The 25,458-nt window shown below is 52.0% G+C and overlaps 2 protein-coding genes and 1 pseudogene across 4 annotated transcripts in view; 2 read left to right on the top strand and 1 right to left on the bottom strand.

Moving 5' to 3' along the window:
• THAP4 (THAP domain containing 4) overlaps window positions 1-24,427 on the bottom strand; it is a 50,776-nt gene extending 26,349 nt beyond the window's left edge. The window contains exons 1-2 of one of the 2 annotated variants that reach the window (XM_039470045.2): window positions 24,016-24,427; window positions 19,712-20,874 (exon numbers count right to left, since the gene is read on the bottom strand). In XM_039470045.2, the coding sequence (XP_039325979.1) occupies window positions 19,712-20,874; window positions 24,016-24,401 (1,549 nt within the window). In that variant the 5' untranslated portion in view covers window positions 24,402-24,427. Of the gene's footprint in view, window positions 1-3,746; window positions 4,880-19,711; window positions 20,875-24,015 lie in introns of those variants that run through there. The other variant, XM_010347295.2, reaches the window with a different exon arrangement.
• On the top strand, window positions 440-1,490 carry LOC101042930 (ribosomal RNA small subunit methyltransferase NEP1 pseudogene; annotated as a pseudogene).
• Window positions 24,428-24,490: 63 nt separating the features above from the next.
• The window catches only part of ATG4B (autophagy related 4B cysteine peptidase), a 37,496-nt gene continuing 36,528 nt past the window's right edge, over window positions 24,491-25,458 (top strand). Inside the window, exon 1 of one of the 2 annotated variants that reach the window (XM_074398708.1) lies at window positions 24,491-24,787. In XM_074398708.1, coding sequence (XP_074254809.1) covers window positions 24,514-24,787 — 274 coding nt within the window. In that variant the 5' untranslated portion in view covers window positions 24,491-24,513. The remainder of the gene's footprint in view (window positions 24,788-25,458) is intronic. The other variant, XM_039470046.2, reaches the window with a different exon arrangement.

Below are 25,458 nucleotides of genomic sequence, written 5' to 3'. Positions count from 1 at the left end.
AATAAGCAAAAAGAAAGCAGGCTTCCCGATCTGACCATCACGTAAAATGCACAGAACTATACAAAGAATAGCTCTTCCGAATTAAGCGCAGAATGCGCAATGAAGCCGTAACCACGAGGAACCCTCGTGCACCAAGCACAGCAACATTCACAAAACACCAAGATGTCGAGAGAAAGAAACTAAATGAAATCTCAACTCATCTCTAAGTCTGAATGAACACAAAGCCAAATTCCCAAGTAATATTAATAAGGTAGTTCTGACTGATACATGTTGAAGTCTGCAGCTTAAAACCAGGGAATACCTTCTTCAAGTTCCTCTGGAACAGTCATGCAAACTGGCCTTCTAAATGGTCACAGAAAGCCTGTGAGTTCCAGGAAGCAGAAAGTCTACTGTCTGGTAACAACGCAGTGAGACTAGAAATGAAAACAAGAGTGCAACTTCCGGTCTGGTTGCAAGATGGCCACGCCCAGTGGTGGATTCAAGCCTCGTGAACGAAGCGGTGGGGAGCAGCTAAGGACTGGGATGCTGTGGCCCCCAAGCGGCCCCGAGTCAGGGCAGGAAACAAGATCGGAGGCCGTAGGCTTATTGTGGTGCTGGAAGGGGCCAGTCTGGAGACAGTCAAGGTAGGGAAGACATATGGGCTACTCAACTGTGACACTCACAAGTCTATATTGTTGAAGAATGGACGGGACCCCGGGGAAGTGCAGCCAGACATAGCCCACCAGAGCTTGCTGACGCTGATGGATAGTCCCCTGAACCGAGCTGGCTTGCTGCAGGTTTATATCCACACACAGAAGAATGTTCTGATTGAAGTGAACCCCCAGACCCGAATTCCCAGAACCTTTGACCACTTTTGTGGCCTCATGGTTCAGCTTTCACACAAGCTCAGTGTTCGAGCCGCTGATGGGCCCCAGAAGCTTTTGAAGGTAATTAAGAATCCAGTATCAGCTCACTTTCCCATTGGATGTATGAAAGCTGGCACTTCTTTTTCCATCCCGGTTGTCAGTGATGTGCGTGAGCTAGTGCCCAGCAGTGATCCTGTTGTTTTTGTGGTGGGGGCCTTTGCCCATGGTAAGGTCAGTGTGGAGTATACAGAGAAGATGGTGTCTATCAGCAACTATCCTCTTTCTGCTGCCCTCACCTGTGCAAAACTTACCACAGCCTTTGAGGAAGTATGGGGGTTCATTTGACAGTAGTAGAACCTGTTCTGAAACCAGAAACTGTTGATGTCACATCCTTTGACCTGGGTCTGTGCTGACTGCTGGAAGATGATCTTTCTGCACCGAGACTGCGGAGTTTGGGGAGCCAAGGCTGTACACTTGCTATTTGTTTAACCTATGAATACTGCTCTTGCAAAAAAAAGAAAAAAAAAAGAAAGAAAACAAACCAGGTGTCCCTCGAAAACATCGTGCTACAAGAAAGAAGCCAGACGGAAATGTATATATTCTATGATTTCACTTACATGAAGTTCAAGACCAGGCAAAATGGATGGAGGGTGGGGGGATCTGAACAGTGATGGGAGGGGCCTGGCAGGGAGTGCAAAGGGGAACCCGGGCCGCAGGACGCGGGTGTGGCGGACGTGCAGGTGGACCGCTGCACAGGCGCCTCCACCTGCCGAAACTCACCACGGAAACACCGAGGAGCCTGTGTTTCACTTACGCAGATTACACCTCAATAAAAATGCTATAAAGAAAAACCTCTCCAAACAAACTAGTATTTCAAAGAGCAGAAAACTAAAAAAAACTAAAAGCATTTTATCCCTAGAGTGTTTACTATGTTACTGCAGCAGAGGGTTCTGGGCGGCCTCAGAGCAGGGGTTGTGGCGGGGAGTGGGGGTGGCCTCACAGCTCAGGGCCTTGGCTCCTGGCCCCAGGGTCTGCTGCCACCCTAGTTGAGGCCCCTACTGCAGATCTGATATTTCAAGAAAAGACAGAAGCTAATTTTGGGCTAAAATATCCCGACTTCTAAACATCTGTTCAAATGGAAACAAATGACATCTCTGGTGTGAGCTGCCTACCTTGCGGCAGGTGCAGAGGGCCAGAGAGGGCTGGAGCCACACACAGTGCCTCACCCGGTGCCTCCCGCCTCCCGCCTCTCCATCCCTCCCCTCTCCCAGTAGGAGTGAGGAGGCCACTGGCGGCCACCCAGCACACCCTGTGCCCTAAACCCACGGCTCCTGACACATCCTCCACTGCTTCAGCCATGTTTCTGAGTAGGTTTTGTGTCCCTCGGGGAACCAGTCCCTGACACCGGCCCGGCCCCACTGGCCCAGCAGCAGGGAGGGTGCCCATGGAGACACACTCTGCCCCAGTCCTGCAGCTGGAGCAGCCCACAGCCCCTGCCATAAGACACCTGGGAGAACTCGGTCAGGGGGCTGGCAAAGACAGCTGGCTCCTTGGAAGAACTGGGCTTATTTGAAGTCTGGTGAAGTTGAACTGGACCATCTGTCCCCCCCAGGTGGGCCTGGATGGGCCAGCGCCTTTTATGTAGAAGGGGGGATGTAGCCCAGGCTTTCTCCCTCAACCTGCCTAGAAGACTAGCCCAAGGGAGATGGAAATGAGAGTGAGATGAGAGGGACAGGTGGGGTGGAGACGGCCAGCAGCTGGCATCACCGGCAGCCTGAAAGGGAACCTGGCTGGGAATCTGCCACCCAGTGAGAACGGCGGGTGCAGGCGTACGAGAGCCGAGAGCCGAGAGCCAAGGGCGAGCCTGAGCGTCAGGACCAGAGAGGCCCACGACCAAGCTGGTGAGCAGCGGCGCCTGAGCAGGGGGAGGGTGTCCCTGTCAGGGCAGGTGGGGAGAGGCTGCTGAGCGCTAGGAGTGAGCTTCTGAGGGGACTGTGCTGTGTGCAAGCCAGGTCAGGGAAGCAAGCAGCTCCCTGGAGAGGAGCCACCCTGCAGGTAGCTGCTGCTTCTGCTGCGCGGGGCCTGCACGACGCCTGGGAACAGGAGGGGATGCAGCACTTAGGTGGCAATTCATTTTTAAAAAGACTGGAGAGTTCTAAGCTGGCTCTTCAGAAGAAACCCTTTTGAGTAGAAAAAGTAACTTCCTTCCTGACTGGAAAGGAAGGAGCACACACGGCTGAGCAACTGGATGGAGGCAGAGGCTGCAAACCGGCCTCCGAAGGGAGCGTCCGATGGCTGAGAAACGCTTCCGGTCCCACAGCCCTCCCAGCTGGCTGTCATTTGCTGACTCTTAATAGAGTTTAATGGACAAGGACAACGGGTCGGGCAGTAAACAAGCAGCAGGGGCCTCCTCCTGGCTCCGCCGCACCTTGCCAGGTTCGCCTGCTCCTGGGGTGGCTCCCCTTGCACCTTCTACCTCTTCGGGCTCCAGGGAACGTGGCAGCTCCCTAGCCACTGTCTCCCTGGTCACTGAAGCATGGGTTGGGGTAAGGACGACCAGTAAGATAATTTTAGAATCCAAACACCAGGTTACATGAGCCTAGATGTATATTACAATTCATCAAACTGTGACCGCAGTATCACTGTATTTTACTCTCTGTAAATTACACTTCATTAGAAAAAATAAATTTAAACATGGAACAAAAAATATTTTAAAGGATTTAGTCTATTTGTCACTTTCCACCTCTTCAAATAAATCAGACAGACGTTTCTATGCATTTCTCTTCCGATTTCATTTTTCTTTTATTAAAATCTCAACCAAAATGCACCCAAAAAATTTAAATTTCCTGCAGGAAATTTAAATTTTCATTTTTGGGCCCAAGACACTGAAAGCAGGCTTACCCATCCCTAAGTTTTCTAAACTCCGGACACTCCTCAAGGTTCCTCAAGGTTGTTTTCTGCCAATTGACGGGAAATGTTTGCACCTGGCTGTTAATGGCTCTGCAGGAAGTAAATGCTAACTCAAGGGTTGCATTCTGGGAATTGTAGTTCCACAATGAAAGATCATGTCTCAGAAGAAAGTGAAAGACAGTGACAGCCTAGATCACACAATTTCAGAGCTGGAAGGAGATTTGGAGGTCAGGTGACTTTTAAGAAAGAGGGACTGGCAAGAGGTCTGGGCGGAGTGAGCAGTGCGACTTCTACCCTGAGCCTCTTCTACCAGCTACAGCAGAGGGAGGCAACACCACACTGAGCCAGGGGCATCCTAAAGGCTCCTTCTCTCCAGAGCAGTCCCTCTGGCCACCCCCGGCATGTCCTTTTCTGCTGCCTAGAGGTTAGCCGAACACTCCTCTTCACCTGGATGTAGAGGCTCAGAGACTGTTCTGTCTCCTGGCAAGCAGCCGGGAACCCAGGACAGGAAGTGAGCAAATGCGCCACTGGGACCTGGGGACGCACAGCTCCTTCCTGGAGCTCCCACCCTCACATCTCTTTGTATTAGTGACACAGTGTTTCCTGGCAAGGCACACACAGAAAGGGACACTTACTGCTTAGTACAATAGGGCACATGGCAGCCTTGACTGCGTGGCTGGCACCGGCCGTCCCAGGTAGGGAGGAGCTGGTGTTTTAAAGTGACATCAATGCCCTCAACTTATTAACCATGAAATGGAAGGAGCTGCATGCAGAGGGGAAAAACAGAAATCAAGGTGGAGAAAAAATATAGCAAGTATTTATTTTTATTATTATTATTTTTTTAGAGACGGGGTCTTGCTATGTTGCCCAGGCTGGAGTGTGGTGGCTATTCACCGGCACGATCCCATTACTGATCCCATTACTATAGCACAGGAGTTTTGACCTGCTCCATTTCTGACCTGGGCCAGTTCACCCCTCCTTAGGCAACCTGGTGGTCCCCCACTCCCGGGAGGTCACCATATTGATGCCAAACTTGGTGTGGACACCCGATCGGCATAGCGCACTATGCCCAGAACTCCTGGGCTCAAGCGATCCTCCAGCCTCAGCCTCCCGAGTAGCTGGGACTACAGGCACATACCACCACGCCCAGCAAGTACTTTTATAAAATAAAAAAAGGACATAAAGTGGGTACAAATAATTTGCAGATGTTATGTTTGATTATCTTGTTAATCTAAAAGTCTCAAGTGAAGAACTATTAGAATTTACAAGTGAATTTGATATGATGATAAAATGGGTAGCTTTCCCACATGCCAGCAATGGAAAATTCTAGCTAACAAAAACAATGGTTGGGGAGTGAGCCTCTGGTTTCAACTCTCACATGTAAAGAGCCTGGAGCCACACACCACGGCCTTACAACAACTACCAAAAAACACTGAAAGAAGTGAAAATCAACACCTATTCTTGGACCCATAAAGAAGTGAAGTCACGGACGCCGCTCCTGCCACAGACAATCACAGCGAGATCAGCTCACATGGGGCAGAATCTATGGTCTGTAGAGACGGCGCCGGTGGGAACTGGACTCGGACTAAATGCTGGAGGCTGAACATGGCAGGCGCGAGAATCTCCTGGGGTCCGACATTTTCATGGGCTTTACCTCCAGGAATGTCACCAGATTCTCCCCATGAAAAGCCAAGAAAAATAGAAATCACCTCATGTCTCTGGGATGAGGGGGAGGTGACCACCTTGAAATAAGCCCAGAGCATTCTCCAGGCACAGGTCTGCTCTGCAGTGAGGCCGACTTCACCAGGAACTCACCTCGGCTGGGGAAAGGCATTTCACCACCCAGCCCCGCCAGGCTTCCGTCTCACCCACTCGGGCAGGAGGAAGGGAAGAACGCTTGTGAATGTCACGGCTCAGGGACATGGGCCACTAAAGGGCTGAAACAGAGTCACAGGCTGGAGCCCACGTCCCTGCAGTTCTGCAGGCTGCAGCATGACATCATGGGTGGGAGCGCAAAAGGCCCGGGTGCCGGCTGAGGAAGGCACTCAGAAACTCCACAACAGGGAGATGAAACCAGCCACCGCCGAGATTCAGCACAGGCCAACCACCAGCCAGGCTGAGGAGCTGCCTTCCAGTGAAGGCCCGCTTGCTTTACCTTTCAGTCACGTGGCACTTACTGGTGGGGGATGCGTTGAGAAATGCATCATGAGCAATTTCATCATTGGAGTGCATGTACACAAACCTAGAGGGCATGGCGTCCTGCACGCCTGGGCCGCATGGCAGACCCTGTGCTCCTGGGCTATGTACCACAGCGTGTACTGAATACTGTAGGCAGTTGTAACACGGCGCTAAGTGTGTGTGTGTCTAAAACACATCTAAACATAGAAAAGTTACAGTAAAATTATGGTATAAAAGATAAAATATAGGGCCAGGCGTGGTGACTCACGCCTGTAATCCCAGCACTTTGGGAGGCCAAGGCGGGGGCGGATCATGAGGTCAGGAGACCGAGACCCTCCTGGCCAACATGGTGAAACCCCATCTCGACAAAAGATACAAAAAAACAAAACAAAACAAAACAAAAGGCTGGGCGAGGTAGCTCACGCCTGTAATCCCAGCAATTTGGGAGGCTAAGAATGGCAGATCACAAGGTCAGGAGTTCAAGACCAGACTGGCCAACACGGTGAAACCCCATCTCTACTAAAAAATATAAAAATTAGCTGGGCATGGTGGCTCATGCCTGTAATCCCAGCACTTTAGGAGGACGAGGTGGGTGGATGACTTCAGGTCAGGAGTTCAAGACCAGCCTGGCCAACATGGTGAAACCCCATCTCTACTAAAAATACAAAAATTAGCTGGGTGTGGCGGTGGGCACCTGTAATCCTGGCTACTTGGGAGGCTGAGGCAGGAGAACTGCTTGAGCCTGGGAGGCGGAGGCTGCAGTGAGCCAAGATCGCACCACTGCCCTCCAGCGTGGGCAACAGAGCAAGACTCCATCTCAAAATAATGATAAAAAAATAACTATGATTAATATGCTAAGGCCTCTAATGGAAAAGGGGTCAGGAGGCAGGAAAACACGGGCAGCGTGAGAGGAGAGATGGACAAAAGAAGAAAGGGAAATGCCGCAAACCAGAAACACGGACGGCAGTGAAGACTCTAAGGGCTCCTCAACAGGGTGGGCACGGCTGGGGAAAGAATCACTGAGCGGAAGATGCGTCTACAGAAACTTCGCAAACGAAGTGCGGAGACAAAAATGAAAAAAGATCAGAATGCTGGAGAACTGTGGGGCAGTCACAAAAGTGTGAATGAGCATAACGGGAATGCCAGAAAGAGAGGAAAGAAAGGAGTAGAAGAAACATCTGAGTTAATAATAGTTGAGAGTTTTCCAAAATTATCGACACCAAACCACAGATCCAGGAAGCTCAGAAAACATCGATCAGGATAAACACCAAAGAATCTACGCGCAGGCACGTCGTACTCAAACTGTAGAAAACCAAAGACAGAGAATCTTGAAAGAAGCAAGAGGAAAAAAATTCTTACATGTAGAGCAAAAAGAATAAAAACTGCAGCAGACCTGTCAGAAACCACACAAGCAAAAAAAAACTAAAACCAAAAAACATAGAATTCTATATCCAGTGAAACTATTCTTTGAGTGCAAAGGAGAAGTAAAGACTTACTTTTTTCCTAAATCACTGAAAAAAAGATTTAGGAAAAAAATCTCTGAAAACTCAATATAAAGATTTATTTAGGCCAGGCACGGTTGCAAACACCAGTAATCCCAGCGCTTTGGGAGGCCGAGGCAGGTGGATCACCTGAGGTCAGGAATTCAAGACCGGCCCAGCCAACATGGTACAACTCTGTCTCTACTAAAAATACAAAAATTGGGCTGGGCGCGGTGGCTCAAGCCTGTAATCCCAGCACTTTGGGAGGCCGAGGTGGGTGGATCACGAGGTCAAGAGATCGAGACCATCCTGGTCAACATGGTGAAACCCCGTCTCTACTAAAAATACAAAAAATTAGCTGGGCGTGGTGGCGCGTGCCTGTAATCCCAGCTACTCGGGAGGCTGAGGCAGGAGAATTGCTTGAACCCAGGAGGCGGAGGTTGCGGTGAGCCGAGATGGCGCCATTGCACTCCAGCCTGGGTAACAAGAGCGAAACTTCGTCTCAAATGGAAAAAAAAAAAAAAATTAGCTGGGCGCAGTGGCAGGTACCTGTAGTCCCAACTACTAGGGAGGCTGAGGAGGAGAATCACTTGAGCCTCGGAGGCAGAGGCTGCAGTGAGCCAAGATGACCACGCCACTGCACTCCAGCCTGGGCAACGGAGCAAGACTCTGTCTCAAAACAAAAACAAAAACACAAAAACTTCTTTAAATAAAAACTGAGAGAATTCATTGCCAGTACATCTCCCCTATGAGAAATATTAGAAGTTCTGCAGAGAAGAAATATGTATACATCAGAAACCAAAATGTATGTAAAAAAGAGAAAGCATCAGAGAGGAATAGTGAAAGTAAAATGAAATAGAGGAATAGTGAAAGTAAAATGAAATCTTTTCTTATTCTTTTTTTTTTTTTCTGAGACAGAGTCTCACTTCTTCCCCCAGACTGGAGTACAGTGGCTCACTTCAGTCTCTGCCTTCCAGGTTCAAGCAATTCTCTGCCTCAGCCTCCCGAGTAGCTGAGATTACAAGCACCAGCCACCAAACCCAGTTTTTTTTTTTTTTTGAGATGGAGTTTCCTTCTTGTTACCCAGGCTGGAGTGCAGTGGCGTGATCCCAGGATCTCGGCTCATCGCAACCTCCGCCTCCCGGGTTCAAGCGATTCTCCTGCCTCAGCCTCCCGAGTAGCTGAGACTACAGGCACGCACCACCATGCCCAGCTAATTTTTGTATGTTTAGGAGAGATGGGGTTTCACTGTGTTGGCCAGGATGGTCTCCATCTCTTGAACTCATGATCCACCTGCCTCGGCCTCCCAAAGTGCTGGGATTACAGCTATGAGCCACCAAGCTGGGCCCTTTTCTTATTCTTTATTGATCTAATAGGAAAAGACATTTTTTTTCTTTTTTTTTTTGAGATAGGGTCTTGCTTTGTTGCCCAGGCTAGAATGCAGTGGCATAATCACAGATCACTGCAGCTTCAATCTCCTGGGCTCAAGTGATCCTATCACCACAGCCTCCTGTGTAGCTGGGACTACAGGTGTGTACCACCATGCCTAGCTAATTTGCTTTTTTTTTTTTTTTTTTTTTTTTGAGAGATGGGGTCTCACTGTGTTGCCCAGGCTGGTCTCAAACTCCTAGGCTAAAGCAATCCTCACACCTCTGCCTCCCAAAGCTGGGATTACAAGTGTGAGCCACCTCGCCTGGCTCCAAATATACGTTGACTACAAGAAACCACATTGCCGGGCACGGTGGCTCAAGCCTGTAATCCCAGCACTTTGGGAGGCCGAGGCGGGTGGATCACGAGGTCAAGAGATCAAGACCATCCTGGTCAACACGGTGAAACCCCGCCTCTACTAAAAATACTAAAAATTAGCTGGGCATGGTGGCGTGTGCCTGTAATCCCAGCTACTCAGGAGGCTGAGGCAGGAGAATTGCCTGAACCCAGGAGGCGGAGGTTGCGGTGAGCCGAGATCGCGCCATTGCACTCCAGCCTGGGTAACCAGAGCGAAACTCCGTCTCAAAAAAAAAGAAATTAGCTGGGCACTGTGGTGTGTGCCTGTAATCCCAGCTACTCGGGGGGCTGAGACAGGAGGGTGACTCGAACCTGGGAGGCGGAGGCTGCGGTGAGTCCACACTGCGCCACTGCCTCTCCAGCCTGGGCGACAGAGTGAGACTCCATCTCAAAAAAAAAAAAAAAAAAAAGAAAGAAACCCAGTTTGAGGCCAGGCCCACACTCGTACACCTGTAATCCCTACACTTTGAGAGGCTGAGGTGGGCAGATCACTAGGTCAGGAGATTGTGAAACCCCGTCTCTACTAAAAATACAAAAATTAGCTGGATGTGGTAGTGTGTGCCTGTAATTCCAGCTACTTGGGAGGCTGAGGCAGGGCTTGAACCAGGGAGGCAGAGGTTGCAGTGAGCTGAGATCGACCCACAGCACTCTAGCCTGGCGATAGAGCAAGACTCTGTTTCAAAAAAAAAGAGAAACTCACTTTGAATACAAAGACATAGATTAAAAGTAAAGGGAGAGGCCAGCACAGTGGCTCATGCCTGTAATCCCAGCACTTTAGGAGACTGAGGCAGCAGACAGCTTGAGCCCAGGAGTCCCAGACCAGCATGGGCCACAAGGCAAAACCCTCTCTCTAAAAAAATACAAAAATTAGCAGGACATGGTGGCATGTGTCTGTAGTCCCAGCTACTTAGGAGGCTACGGAGGGAGGATCACCTGAGCCCAGAAGGCAGAGGCTGTAGTGAGCCAAAATCACGCCAGTGCCCTTCAGCCTGGGTGTCAGAGCGAGATCCTGTTTCAAGAAAGAAAAAAGGTAAAAAAATAAAGAGAAGAAACAAATTACTGATATATTTTTTAAAAAGGGGGGGAGGGGGTGAATCACTGTTAATCCCATGCCCCTTAAAAGGTTAACAAACAAATATTCTAAACATTTCCATGACCACAAATTTAATAACGTAGATGAAACAGACCAATTCCCTGAAAGATACATTCACCAAAACTCACACAAGGTGAAACTGATAATCCGAATAGGCTTACACTGAATACAGGGAAAAAAGCAAACTTTTCGTCTAGACGCATTCAGGACACTTCTGTGACCAGTCTTTCCCACACCGACTGACGCTCTGATGCCAGCTGGGTATCCTGCATGTCAGTTCAGTTCTGGCACGAAGTGGAGTTAGTGTGGATCCGACAGGTTCAGGGCTCAGTCCCACAAGACTGCCCCCTTCTGAGGACAATGGCAAGCACGGGGGCCCCAGGTTACTCACAGCCTCTGTACCACCTGGCTACAAATCCAGGACTCCCACAGCCCCTTCCCTGGATTTGAAAATCTGCTAGAGAGGCTAACGGAACCCACACGAAGCATTTACTTACTAATGCCAATTTCTTACAAAGGATATTTTTAAAGATACAGAGGCAGGGCTCACAGGGAGCAGTCTGGAAGGGTCCTGGGCAAGGAGCATGTGCCCCTGTGGAGTTGGGGTACACCACCACCTCATCCAGCACATGGATGTGTTCACCAACCTGGAAGCTCTCCAAATCCTGTAGTTGTGAAGTTTTCATGGAGACTTAATTACAAAGGCATGATCAATTACTAACTCCACCCCATTCCCCTTCCTGTAGGAGGGAGGAGGTAGGGCTGAATGTCCCCAGCTTCTGTTTATGGCTGGGTCTTTCTGATGAGCAGCCCACATCTAGGAACCACCCCCCGGCCCCCCACCCCCGCTAAGAATCACTTCACTCGAACATTTCAAGGGACGAGGGCAAAGAGTGACTTGAGAATAGAAGCTGCTCAGAGCACCATGTTGCTTGGGAGACTTAGGCGCTCTGTGCCATATTCTGGGGCAGAGACCAAATATACGGTTTTTATTATGTCACAGCAGCTATTCAAGAAACGGAATAATTAGTAGCCTTCCAGAACAGAAAGCACCGAGCCCTGCTGGCTTCATTGGTGGATTTTACCAAGCGTTCAAGAAAGAAATGAAACCAGAAAACAGTAGCAGAGGAAATGATTCCTAACTCATTCTGCATGTCCAGCATGGCCGTAATACCAACACGCACACACTACAAGAAAACTACAGGCCGGGGGTGGTGGCTCAACCTGTAGCCCAACATTTTCAGAGGCCAAGGTGAGAGAATCACTTGGGGCCAGGAGTTTGAGATCAGCCTGGGCCGCAGGCTGGGACCCCTCTCTACAAAAACTTAAAAAACTAGCTGGTGTAATGGCACATGTCCATAGTCCCAGCTACTTGAGTGGCTGAGGCAGGATCACCTGAGTCCAGGAGGTTGAGAGAGCAATGAGCCGAGATCACACTTCTGCACTATGCACTCCAGCCTGGGTGACAAAGGGAGACACTGTCTCCAAAAAAAAAAAAAAAAAAGAAAGAAAAAAAAAAACACTACAGACAAATATCTCTCATCAACACAGATGCAAAAATCTTTAACAAAACCTTAACAACTAAATTTTTAAAAAGTATAAAAAGAATTAGATGCCATGACCCACTGGGATCCACTCCAGGTATGCAAGGCTGGCTCTGTGCTCTAAAATCAATTAAAGTACCCGTCACATCAATAGGCAAATCATATGACCATAAATCACAGGATCACATTAACAGGTTAAAAAAAAAAAAAATCATCTGACAGATTCCAACATCCCATTCATAACAGCTCTCAGAAACAGGAATAAACGGGAACTGTATCAGCTTGATAAAGGACGTGTAAAAAAACCAGAGCTAGGGCCGGGCGCGGCGGCTCACGCCTGTCATCCCAGCACTTTGGGAGGCCGAGGCAGGCGGATCACGAGGTCAAGAGATTGAGACCACCCTGGCCAACATGGTGAAACCCCATCTCTACTAAAATGCAAAAATTAGCTGGGCATGGTGGGGCATGCCTGTAGTCCCAGCTACTTGGAAGGCTGAGGCAGGAGAACTGCTTGAACCCGGGAGGCAGAATTGCAGTGAGCTGAGATTGCACCACTGCACTCCAGACTGGCGCCTGGCGCCAAAGCAAGACTGTCTCAAAAACAAAAAAAAACACCACCTAGCGCTAACATCATAAAAAGGAAAACAGTTATTCCTTCTATTCTCTCTTAACACCTTTATTTTGTTTTGAGAGAGACGGAGTTTCACTCTGTCACCCAGGCTGGGGTGCAGTGGCACAATCTCAACTCATTGCAACCTCCACCTCCCGGTTCAAGTGATCCTCCTGTCTCAGCCTCCCGAGTAGCTGGGCAGGCACGTGTTACCAGGCCTGGCTAGATTTTTGTAATTTTAGTAGAGACAGGACTTCACCCTGTTGGCCTGGTGGGTCTCAAACTCTTGACCTCAGGTGATCCACCCTCCTCAGCCTCCCAGTGTTGGGATTATAGACGTGAGCCATTGTGTCCAGCTAACCCGGAATTTTTTTTTTTTTTTTTTTTTTTTTTTTTTTTTTTGAGACGGAGTTTCGCTCTTGTTACCCAGGCTGGAGTGCAATGGCGCGCTCTCGGCTCACTGCAACCTCCGCCTCCTGGGTTCAGGCAATTCTCCTGCCTCAGCCTCCTGAGTGGCTGGGATTACAGGCACATGCCACCATGCCCGGCTAATTTTTTGTATTTTTAGTAGAGACGGGGTTTCATCATGTTGACCAGGATGGTCTCGATCTCTTGACCTCGTGATCCACCCGCCTCGGTCTCCCAAAGTGCTGGGATTACAGGCATGAGCCACCGTGCCCGGCCTTTTTTTTTTTTTTTTTTTGAGGCAGAGTCTTACTCTCTCTCCAGGCTTGAGTATGGTGGCACGATCTCGGCTCACTGCAACCCCTGCCTCTCAGGTTAAAGAGATTCTCCTGCCTCAGTTTCCTGAGTAGTTGGGACTACAGGTGCACACCACCACGCCCAGCTAATTTTTGTACTTTCAGTAGAGACAAGGTTTCACCATGTTGGCCAGGATGGTCTCAATCTCTTGACCTTGTGATCCGCCCACCTAGGCCTCCCAAAGTGCTGGAATCACAGGCATGAGCCACCGCATCTGGCCACTAATCTGGAGTTCTGAAAAACCTTTGATTGTGAAAAATCTTGAACATTACAAATTAAACAGAATAGTGTCATAAATCCACACACCTGTCCCTAGTTTTACCATTTATCACTCTTCTGGCATCCCTGCTTTGTCTGAACTTCTCCCAACTCTCCAGCTTCCATGTATTATTTACTGACAGATTGTTTTTAGAACAGAAAAGTCCAGCAGATGGTACAGAGGATTCCTCTGCCTCTCACCCCCTGCCCTGCTCCCCTATAATTCACATCTTGCTTAGTGTGGTTGTGTATCTCAAGTTATGAAGCAATACTCATATGTTGTTACAAACAGGGTCTACAGCTTACATTAAGGTTCACTTGCGTTGTACTTTTTTTTTTTTTTTGAGACAGAGTCTCACTCTGTCGCCCAGGGTGGAGTGCAGTGGTGCAATCTCAGCTCACTGCAACCTCTGCCCACCCTGTTTATGCGATTCTCCTGTCTCAACCTATCCAGTAGTTGGGATTATAGGCGCCTGCCACCACACCCACCATCTTGGCCAGGCTGGTCTTGAACTCCTGACCTCACGACCCACCCAACTTGGCCTCCCAAAATGCTGGGATTACAGGAGTGAGCCACCGCACCCAGCCGAACTTGGATTTTGAAAATCCAGATTTCAAGAATTACATGTAGATGATGAATTTATAAAGGAACGAAAAGAAAACGTTTTTGAAGCAAGTGTCAAATTACTGAACCTAGGAAACAGGTGAATAATACTTAACAGGGATTAGTATCCTTACTATACCAAGAACATTTATTACTCAGTTGGCAAGCAAGACAGCGAACCTGTGGTTCATAGAAACGCAAACACGGGCCCTCAAGGCATCGCTGCTGGCGGAGAAGAGCAGCTCGGTCCACAGAGCGCTAGCGGGTACCGCCTCTGGAGGGTAGCTTGGACCAACCTCTGAAGCCCACGGGCCGGATCCTTCAGTCTGGGGAATCTGCCCAAAACTAGACACCGGCTAAAGACGACGAGCTGAATAGACACGTGTGACACGTGTGTAGCCTTTTCTATATAAACTCTGAAGAACGACCAAAAGAGTCTGTCACTGAAGAACAAACCCACACGGGCAGCGAGAACACAGAGCGCAGACCCACGGCCGCAGGCGGCTGCGAGGCAGACTGCAACCCGGGGGAGGGCATCCTCTCCCCACCACACCCGCGCTCCCGACACCCCTGCGCCCTCCCCGCATGCCCGGCCAGCGTGGCCTGGCCTCACCTTTCGAGGGGCACAAGGACACAGGGCACACAGGGCAGTGCCTGCGCTTGTCCCTGCTCTCCAGGGCCAAACCCCGCACAGCCCCACACAGCCCTCCCCACGGCACAGCCCTCCGCACTGACACACTCTCCCTGGAGCACACTCCCTCTGGCTCCGGTCTGCTTGCCCCGCTCCCCTGCACGGCCAAACCTGGCCCTGACCCCTCATCACTGGCCCCCTCTCCACCGGGCTCCACCGGCCTCTCCAGTGGGATTCCAGTCACCAACAACCCTGGGGGCATGTCTGGCCCCCTTCTCTCTATCACACAGAGAGTGTGTCTAGTCCCCCTCTCTCCATTACGGGGCAGGGGGTGCGGGTGGGGGTCTAGCCCCCACTTCTCTCCACTACCCCCAGGGGGCGCCCAGCCCCCTTCTCTCCCTTCTGGTCAGAGCAGCACCCAGCACAGCAGGGTGCTCTTCTTTCCGACACCACCCCTTGACCTTCCCCTGTACCTGCCTCGGCTGCCCCTCTCACAGCCAAGGCCTGCTCCCGGGCCAGGGCACAGAAGCCCAGCCTAGAACCACACTCAACCCCAAGGCTTCGAACACCTCTGCACCCCCCACCTCCATACTCACCTGCCCAACTCCGGGAGGCTGGGACTGGCCTCGGCACCCAAGAGCACTCACACTCTGATCCTCACCCTTCTCTCCTGTCCTCCCCCAGCCTCTCCCATGTGACACCTGAGGTGCTCAGGCTCAATCCCTGTCGCTAGCCTGCTGCTCTTTTGCTTCTCAACCCCTCGAATCGAGCCAGTCCTCCAGCATCACCACCACTGCCACGCCCTCCCTAAAGTCTCAGCCATTGCCATCTACCCTGGGACTGCCACAACAATCACGAGCACCCGCCTCAAAATTATATTGGAGTATGAATTTTTTTTTTAGAAAAGTCAAGGCCGGGTGCGGTGGCTCACCTGGGCAACATGGCATCTCTTCAAAAAAATACAAAAGATTAGCCGGGCATGGCGGCACACGCCTGTAGTTCCAGCTACTCGGGAGACTCAGGTGGGAGGATCACTTGAGCCCAGGGGGTTATGGCTACAGCAAGCCGGTCATGCCACTGCACTCCAGTCTGAGATTGTCTCAAAAAAAAAGGTCATTAAATACTGCCAGAAAGAAGGGAAACTTGGATGCAATAAATAACAGTAAATAAAGTAACCAGTAAAATGTATACTTAAATCTAGTAATTATGGTTGCTTGACGGGGAGAAGTAAGAACCACCTGGAACTAGGATGGTATATACAGCCTCCACCGAGGGAGCGTAGCACACAGGACCCATCAGCGCTCAACGGTTACACAAAGAGGGGCTGCATGTCTGTTTCTAAAACTGAAAGATGGGCTAGCGGCTCACAATGATAAACCCAGAGCTTTGGGAGGCTGAGACGGGAGGATCACTTGAAGCTAAGGGTTCAAGACCAGCCAGGGCAACATAGTAAGACCCCGTTGCTACACAAATTTTAAAAATTAGCCAGATGTGGTAGTATGTGCCTGCAGACCCAGCTACTCGGGAGGCTGAAACGGGAGGATCACTTGAGCCCAGGAGGAGGTCAAGGCTGCAATGAGCTGTGATAGTACCACTGCACTCCAGCTTGGGTGACAGAGCAAAGCCCTGTCTCTAAAAAAAAAAGAAAAGAAAAAATGGAAACATACCCACTAGAATAATAGTAAGAAAACGGTGAGAAAGCCTAACAAATTAAATAATAAATAGGCCCAAATTCCCGCTTATCAATAATCACAACTGTAAATGACTATAAGACAACTTTATTTTTTTTTTTGAGACAGAGTTTCGCTCTGGTTACCCAGGCTGGAGTGCAATGGCGCGATCTCGGCTCACCGCAACCTCCGCCTCCTGGGTTCAGGCAATTCTCCTGCCTCAGCCTCCTGAGTAGCTGGGATTACAGGCACGGGCCACCACGCCCAGCTAATGTTTTGTATTTTTTTTAGTAGAGGCGGCGTTTCACCATGTTGACCACGATGGTCTCGATCTCTTGACCTAGTGATCCACCCGCCTCGGCCTCCCAAAGTGCTGGGATTACAGGCTTGAGCCACCGCGCCCGGCCTAAAACGACTTTTAAATTGAGTAACAATATAACCATAAAACATTGAAAAGGTTGCAAATAAGGAGATGAAGAAATAAGACTTTAAACGGGACAAAAAGGGGTTTCTCGTGCGGGTAACAGGAAAATTTATGCATGAACAGCATGGCCTTGAGGTGAAAAGCAAAACCTGGGCGTCCGAGCAGGAATGGGCACCTCTGGCAGCACAGCGGGAGGCCGACCTTACCCTTCTCAGACACCAGCGGACTGAGGGCCTGACCAGCAGCTAGGAGTCAGTCTGGTCTGCTGACCAAGAGAAGTAAGCAAGTGCCCGCTGCGGGTGATAACAGTGTAACCAAGGAGTGGTGAGGACACATCCTTCTCAGGCCACACTGCAACATTCACAAAAAGGGACCGTGCTGGCCACAGTGAGGTCTCAAAGGATTCCAAAAAGCAGGACTCCTTCAGAGACCTTACCATTACACCTTAATGCAGTCAAGTTTTTAAACAACTACAAAAAATTAGCTCCCCTCCCCCAATCTGTGTGCATTTAAAAATCTGTCGACACTCTTTTAAATAACCACAGGGTTAAAGGGGGCATCAAGGCTGGAATTACAAATGACTCAGAAATGAACAGCAACAAGAGCACAGAGAGGCAGGTCCATGGCGCGTCGCCAAGGAACATAAGAGCCACAGTCTCCGTTGTCAGGTTAAGGAACACGCCAGGAACCAGAACCAGAAGGAAAAACCCAAGAAAGTGAAAAGATGTGAGGATTAATGAGCATAAACAACTCATAGACAGGAAAGGCTGGCTGTTCGGAAAAACATGTAATGGCGACAAACTTCAGGAAGTTTAACCAAGAGGAACAGAGAGGAGAAAAGCAACATCAGCTCTGATAACTACAAACAGCTCCAAAATTCCGAGAGAAGGCCTGGTACAGTGACTCCCGCTGTCGCCAACATGGTAGTGGAAAGCCCGTCTCTGCTAAAAAGACAAAAGGTAGTCAGGTGTGGTGGCGAGTGCTGGTAGTCCCAGCTAGTCTGGAGACTCAGGCAGAAGTGCTTCAACCTGGGAGGCAGAGGTTGCAGTGAGCTGAGATGTCACCACTGCACTGCAGCCTCGGCAAAAGAGTGAGATGATGTCTAAAAAAGTAAAATTCCAAGAGAAAAATAGTATACGATTTCAACCTGAAAATCCAAAAATCTAGATTTGATCTGAAAATCTAGATGCGCGGTATTCAGTGGCACGCTCCTCCCCAGGATGCGTCCAGAAATGTATGTGACGGGCTTTTTGGTCATACTAGTGGCTGTTGCCCTGGGGATCCAGGAAGCCCTGCAACCTTGTCTCACTATCATATACTTACTGACAAACACTGATCCAGATGAAATCAACAATGAGGTAGGAAAATGGTTTTCCTATGTACACAACAGGCAAAGGAAACCAACCACCATATGTAAACAACATCTAGAAACCAATTTTAAGAAGTACTTAACAGTAAAATGGAGGGGGGCGGGGAACAGAAATAGAGCTAATAAACATATAAAGATTACAAAGGAACCCTTTCATTTTGAGACGGGGTCTCACTGTCACCTGGGCTGGAGTGCAGTAGTGCGATCACAGCTCACTGCAGACCTCCCAGGCTCAAGCTATCCTTCTGCTTGTCTTCCAAGCAGTTAAGACCACAGGCATGCACCACGATACCGGCTAATTTTAAAATTATTTATAGAGATGGGGTCTCCCTACGTTGTTCAGGCTGATTTGAACTCCTGACTCAAGTCATCTTCCCTCTTCAGCCTCCCCAAAGTGCTGGGATTATAGGCATGAGCCACTGTGCCTGCCTCACACACCAAGTTTTTAATAGCAACAAGAAATAAAACTTGGGAGATGTGGAAGAAATGAAAATTTTTACCACTTTTTAGTCTGTATTTCCGCAGTTTAAATTTTTCCAACAGAGATTGTATTTCTTTTTTTTTTTTTTTGAGACGGAGTCATGCTCTGTCACTCGCGCGGGAGGGCAGTACCACAACCTCCACCTCCCGGGTCAAGCTGTTCTCCTGCCCTCGCCTCCCACGTAGCTGGGACTACAGGCACGCGCCACCACAGCCGGTTAAGAATGGACTGTACTTCGATACATGTGTATGGCTTTTTTTTTTTTTTTTTTTTTGAGACAGAGTCTTCCTGTTGCCCAGGCCAGAGTGAAGTGGCACAATCTTGGCTCCCAGCAACCTCTGCCTCCCAGGTTCAAGCCTCCCACCCACCTCAGCCTCCCCAGTAACTGGGATTACAGGCATGCACCACCCTACCCAGCTCATTTTTGTATGTTTTTAGTAGAGATGGGGTTTCGCCATATTGGCCGGGCTGGTCTCAAACTGCTGACCTCAAGTGATCTGCCCACCTCAGCCTCCTAAAGTGCCGGGATTACAGGTGTGAGCCACCAAGCCTGGCCTCAATAGATGTTTTAATTGAATAGATGCTAAAATAATTGTTAATGTTCATGATGATTTAACTTCAAGAATATTCATCAGAACGTAAACGGAAAGAACTTCCTCATGATTTTAATAGTTTCTGCTATTTGCTTCTTTTAACAGTTTACTCTCATTCTTCACTTAGCCCCTAACTCTTCGGGAATTTCTGTCACGTTAAGGTGTGAAACAGAAGCCACCTTTCCCTGTGCACTTGTGCGGAGGCGTTCCAGTGCTCCCCGCTAACACACGCTGCCTGCCCCCTTTACAGGCCACACCCCTGCGCACACACACGCCTCACGGGAGCGGCTGCAGTGAGGCCTGCTTTCTGACCTGGGTTCCCTCGTCCACGAGGTACAGCTACGACCAGCACTTCCTCCTGAGAGCGCAGGGAGCTCGAGACCCCCCAGAAATGCTCAGGGGACGTGGCCACCTTGCAGACAAAGCCCCTCCTAGTGGCAAGGGAGCACAGAACAAGAGGCTCTGGTACTGACCGCGGCTGGGCGACAGCAGGCCACTCGGGTAGGGGACGCTCACTCTCCGCAGCTCGTCCAGCTTCTCCTGGAGCTTCCGCACCTGGCTGTCGGAGCGGCTGACCCTCTGCCGCAGGCTCTTCAGCTCCCCGTTCTTCTTCTCCACCTGCTCCCGCAGGCAGCACACCTGGCTCTTGTTCTGCCGGGAGGAGAAGCAGTAGGAGTGCAGTGAGTCGATGAGCTTGCAGGCCCCCGACGCCGACAGGATGACCTCGTTGATGGACATGGGGCTGGCGTCGCTGTGCTGGCTCTGCACGGCTTCCGTGGCTGGCTTCGGGGTGACGTCGGCAGGAGGGGCGGAGGGGCTCTGGGAAGGCTTCTGCGGTGTCGCGGTGAGTGACGAGCCGGGGGGACTCTGGGCCAGGCCCTTGTCGGGCCCCAAGCCGCTCCCACTGCAGCTCGGCTCCACATCTCTCTTCGGCCTCTTGCGGTCAACGGGCTCTCGGGGCACAGACGGCCTTTCTCGGGCGTGCTTGGAGGAGAAACTGTATGAATGAAGCGAGCCGATAAATTTGCACGCACCAGATCCTGGGGGCGTGAAGTCCTCCACGGAAATGCCACTCTTATCTGCCACACCCCCTTCGACGGAGGAGGTGGGGCTCTCCTTGCCAGCATCTGTGGCAGATACTTCTGCTTTTCCCTGGCCGCCTGCCACCGCGGTGGCCCGTCCGTCTCCTGGAGTTCGTTCCAGGGCTTGCTGGGCCTGCTCCTGGCTGGCGGCCTCCCGGGCCGCCCGGGGTGCGGCTTCGCCCTGCAGAGCAGCTCGCTTCAACCTACGGGACTCCGGCTTGGCCATCGGGTTTCCGCTGGAGGATGGTGACCAGCCCGCAGCTCCTCGGCCAGTGGCAGCAGTCGAGTGTCCCCTCACGCCCCCTGCGGCCTTGCTGGCATCTCTTCTCCGGCTGCGGCCATGGCCTCCAGCCCCTCTCTTCTTCTCGGTCAGGTGGAAGATGGACGGCACAGCCGTGGGCTTCAGCAGGCGGTGCTGGTCCTCCAGCCTCTTGGAGAAGCTGTCTTTGGTGAAATGCTCACTACAGAGAAATGAATACTTAGTGGGAGTCCAGTTATCCCTCTGAACAGCTTTTAACCATTGGATTAGACGTTTTGAGTCCTTTAGGGGGAACCTACGGGACAAACGACAAAGAAATGAGAAATAATTAAATGTCTCCCTTTAAAATGATCAACTGTAAAAGCAAAACAAGGATTTTCACAAACACCCAAAGCTGTAATGATTTCATCCATTTAAAAAAAATACTTCAATGCTGATTGGACCTCATGGAAAAAAAAAAATGATTAAAATTTTTTAAAAAAAGAAAAAACGACTTCAAAAAGATTTAAGGAACATCTACCTGCAAATTACTGGAGTCGAAATCTGAAAGACCCACTGTCTAGCCTTAAGGAGCTTGTGGTCTGTATGGCAGATGGGAATGAAGGTAACTAACTCCTCCCCAGGCTGTGGTAAATGCCCTATCGGGACATGGGATGCTTAGAGACAGGGCTACGATGGCCTCAGGACAGCAGGAAATAGCCCCTAGAAGCTGACTGCTAACCAACCCCGTGACCTGCCTGGAAGGTAAGACTTAGGGTGCTAAAGCCAGGGCCAGCTTCCACAGAGATGTGGGCGTTGAGAGGTCAGGACAGCGCAGAGGCAGCCCTGGCTGTGCGCAAGCAGCTGAGAATGTGGAGCCCTCCAGAAGTCTCCAGAGCTGCGGTTCTGTGCTCCTGCTGCATGTCCACTGCCAGGAGTAAAAATGCTCCTTATAAAAGTCGGGAGCCCAGGGCAGGGCACAGTGGTGCTCACCTGCAGTAAGCCCCGGGGCAGGGCACAGTGGTGCTCACCTGCAGTTCTAGCTACTGGGGAGACTGAGGCTTGAGAATTCTTTGAGTCCAGGAATTCGAAGTTACAGTGACCTAGGATTGCACCACTGCTCCCCAGGCTGGGCAACAGAGAGAGACCCTGTCCTCTCCCCTCAAAAAACTCAACCAACCCAGGTGAACCCTGAGGACAATACACTGAATGAGATAAGCCAGTTGTGGCCAGGCGCAGTGGCTCAAATCTGTAATCCCATCTCTTTGGGAGGCTGAAGTGGGTGGATCACCTGAGGTCAGGAGTTCGAGACCAGCCTGGCCAACATGGTGAAGCCCTGTCTCTACTAAAAATACAAAAACTATCCAGGCGAGGTGGCACGCTACTCCTAGCTACTCAGGATGCTGAGGCAGGAGAATCAGTTGAGCCCAGGAGTCAGAGTTTGAAGCCAGCTGAGATCGTGCCACTGCACTGCAGCCTGAGTGACACAGTGACACAGTGTCTCAAAAAAAAAAAAAAAAAAAAAACTTAATCAAATTCATAGAGACAGGAAAATGGGGGTTGCCAGAACGTAAGGAGAGGAGGACTGGGGAGTGTTTAACAGGTGCAGAGATTTGGCTTTACAAAATAAAAATAATTCTGGAGCTGGATGGTGATGATGGCTGCACAACAACGTGAACGTATTGATGGCCATGGACCATGCCCTGAAGAAGGGTAACGAAAGGCTGGCAGCTGCAGCGCATGCCTGTGATCCCAGCTACTCTGGAGGCTGAGGTGGGAGTTTCGCTTGGGTCCAGGAGGCTGATCACACCAATGCACTCCAGTCTGGGTGACAGAATGGGACTGTCTCCAAAAAGAGTTTGGACGGTAAATTTCATGTGATGTGTATTATACCATAATTTAAAATGTGGGGAGAAAAACAAGCAGCGCTGGAGGATACTGAATAGGATACTTAGTCATTTCTTCTCTATTACCTAATAAAGATTTTCATAACTATTTCTTCACTAAGGCAATTTCTGTGTTTAAGAAAACAGGCCTGGCCGGGCACGGTGGCTCACGCCTGTAATCCCAGCACTACTACTGCGAGGCTGAGGTGGGCAGATCACTTGAGGTCATAAGTTCAAGACCAATATGGTGATACCCTGTCTCTACTAAAAATACAAAAAATTAGACCATGGTGGCACGTGCTTGTAATCCCAGCTACTTGAGAGGCTGAAGCAGGGGAATCGCTTGACCCTAGAAGGTGGAGGTTGTGGTGAGCCAAGATCGCACCACTGCACTCCAGCCTGGGTGACAGAGACAGACCCCATCTTAAAAAAAAATAAATAAAATGAAATAAATAAATAAACAAAACGGCCCGAATGTGCACATAAGGGGTGGAGTGGTCAGTTCTAACTGCTATTTGCTCTACCTGGGCCAGTGTGTCCCAGGACAAATCCTAACAGGATGAACTGGGGCATACTAAGCAACAGGACCTTCTAACCTCCTTTCTGAATGCTTTGTGAGGCCAACACCAAAGATAGGCCCCTCACCCCCAATTTCAATGCCCTTTTTCCTATACCAGGCTAGACCGTTGCAACACGTCGCCTCCTTTTCAAGCACAGTAACAAAACTTCTAGGACACAAGCTCTGAAAGAAATTGTCAAGAAAGCGTGCTGGCTGCTTGTGAAGCAATCTAACGTTACTAATTCTTCTGATACATTGTAATGATTGCAGAGGTACAGCGAAACACCGTGAACTTTCAATTAACACTGTAAACAACACGTGCCATTCCCGTCTTCAAAACTTAACACCACGAAACATAAAAAAGCCACATCTGCAGAGTGGTTTTTAAAGTCTGTTCCCCGTTCTGGTGCCGCCCGCGTGTAATCCGCATACATCTCACTGAAATAGGCTGAACCCACGAGGCCTTCGGGGGCTTTGGGCCCTGCCACAGGGGCGCACGTGGGAAGGGGCCGGGAGCCCCGGGCCAGGCTCTCCCGCCGCGCGGAAGGACGCGGTCCCGGCCGGCCGCCCCGCAGGCTCAGAGCGGACCCGCGTCCTGCCCTCGGGGCCCCGTCCCGGAAAGCGCTCCCGGGGGCTGCCAGCCAGGGAGGCGCAGGTCGCCTCTGCCCGCCGCTCCTGCCCGCAGACACCGAGGCCGGCCGCCCGCGGGCGGGAGAGGCAGCAGTCGCGGCCCCGGACCACCTTCTAGAACGTGCGGCGTCCGCAGCCCCGGCGCCGGCCGGATCCATCGCGCGCAGGGCGGACCCGGGCGGCCGGGGTGGGGGCGGCCGCGCTGCCCGAACCCGGCCCAGAGACGGCGGCCGGGCCAAGGTCACACAGCGCCCGCGCCCGCTGCCCCGCGCCCCGGCCGCCGAGGCCCCGCGCCCCCCGGCCCCCGCGCCCGGGCCGGCCGCGCGGCCTCAGTTTCCCCGTGGGGCCGGGGCGGGGGCGTGGCGGCCCGGGGCCCGCGTACCTGTGGAAGGAGACGGCGCGCTTCTCGCCCTTGCCCTGCCGGTTGGAGCAGTTCACGGCCGCACAGCAGATCACCATCTCGGGCCTCGGCCCAGCCGCGCCGCCAGGCCCCGGCCCTCGCCGCCCGCCCGCCCGCGGACCGCCCCGAGGGAGGGAGCGCGGCGGCGACACGGCTCGGGACGTGGGCCGGCCCGCGGCGTCCGCGCCGTACGGCAAGATGGCGGCGCAGCGCCCGTCGCGGTCCCGCCCCCGCCCGCGCCCTCTCCCGCCGCGGGCTCGGGCGTCTTCGGGACCAGCGGGGCGCAACCGGACCCTCGCAGCGTCGGCCGGCAGGCGGAAAGGCGGGCGGGGGAGTTGCCCGGGCTGGGCAACTCCGTACGGCGACATGGGCGCGCTGGGCACGTCCGTACTGCAAGATGGCTGCTCGGACGGGGAACCAACCCGCCTCTACCGCCTCCACAACTGCTCCCGGGTCCTCTAAGAGGAGGAAGCGCCACCCATGGCACGCAGTGTCCCGTCGGGGAGCAGAGCGAGCCATCGTCCCGCGACACGTCCTCACGCCACCCGCGGGGCTCCCCGGGGCTCGCGTCGGCCCGGCCGTACGCCAAAATGGCGGCTCCCGCGTATTTCCGCTCGCGAGCCGTATCGTCTTCGCCGCCTGCGCCCGCGCCCCGATTGGCCCCCGCGGCGTCCCGTCGCCGCGTCGCGCTGCGGACCCGTCGGAGCGACGCCGCTCGGGTCAGTCGGCGGCCGGACAGGAAAGATGGACGCAGGTGAGGAGTTGCCGGTGGCTGGCCTTTCCGCGGGAGATGTTCGCCTTGTCCTTGGCCTCCCCTCCTCGGACGGAGCTGCCGCGACTAGCCCCGGGGCACGCCAGGGCGGGTCAGGCTGGGCCAGAGCGACGGGTGCGGGCGCTGCGGGAGCGCGGGGCGGTGTCGGTGGGCGGTGGGCGGTGGGCGGTGGGCTTTGGGCGCGGAGGCGGACGGCGCCGCGATGCGGCCGTCGATCGCGCTGGAGCTTTTGCTGCTTTTCGCTTCGTCTGGAACGGTCCGGAGGTTGTGGCTGCACAGGCCGTTGCGCCAGGTCGGCCGTGGAGGGCGGCGGGGCCTGCCGGGCGGGCAGAAGCGCGGCGGCGGACGGGCGGCCGCGGGCCGGGCGGGGACGCGAGCGGCGGGTGAAAGCCTGGCCTTCCCGCAGCTGAGCGCGACGGGATGGAAACGCTCTAACTTTTATGAAGTTGCTGGTTGGCTGGAGGCGAGAAACGTGCCGTGTACATCGCATTGTACGCGTCGTTTTTGTTTTTGTTTTCGTCTTCCATTTAGTAACCAGCGGATCCTCCAAGCTTCTTTTCCGTAACGAGAAAGAGACAGTAAATTTGTCTCGTCGGTCTTAGTTTCTTGGGGTCCTAAGACAGGGAGGAGAGAGAGAGGGAGGGCGGAAGGGA

The sequence above is a fragment of the Saimiri boliviensis genome, chromosome 5, assembly GCF_048565385.1.
Source record: "Saimiri boliviensis isolate mSaiBol1 chromosome 5, mSaiBol1.pri, whole genome shotgun sequence".
Lineage (NCBI taxonomy): Eukaryota > Metazoa > Chordata > Mammalia > Primates > Cebidae > Saimiri > Saimiri boliviensis.
The sequence above is the reverse complement of the archived record's forward strand: the minus strand, read 5'-3'. Positions and strand labels throughout refer to the sequence as shown.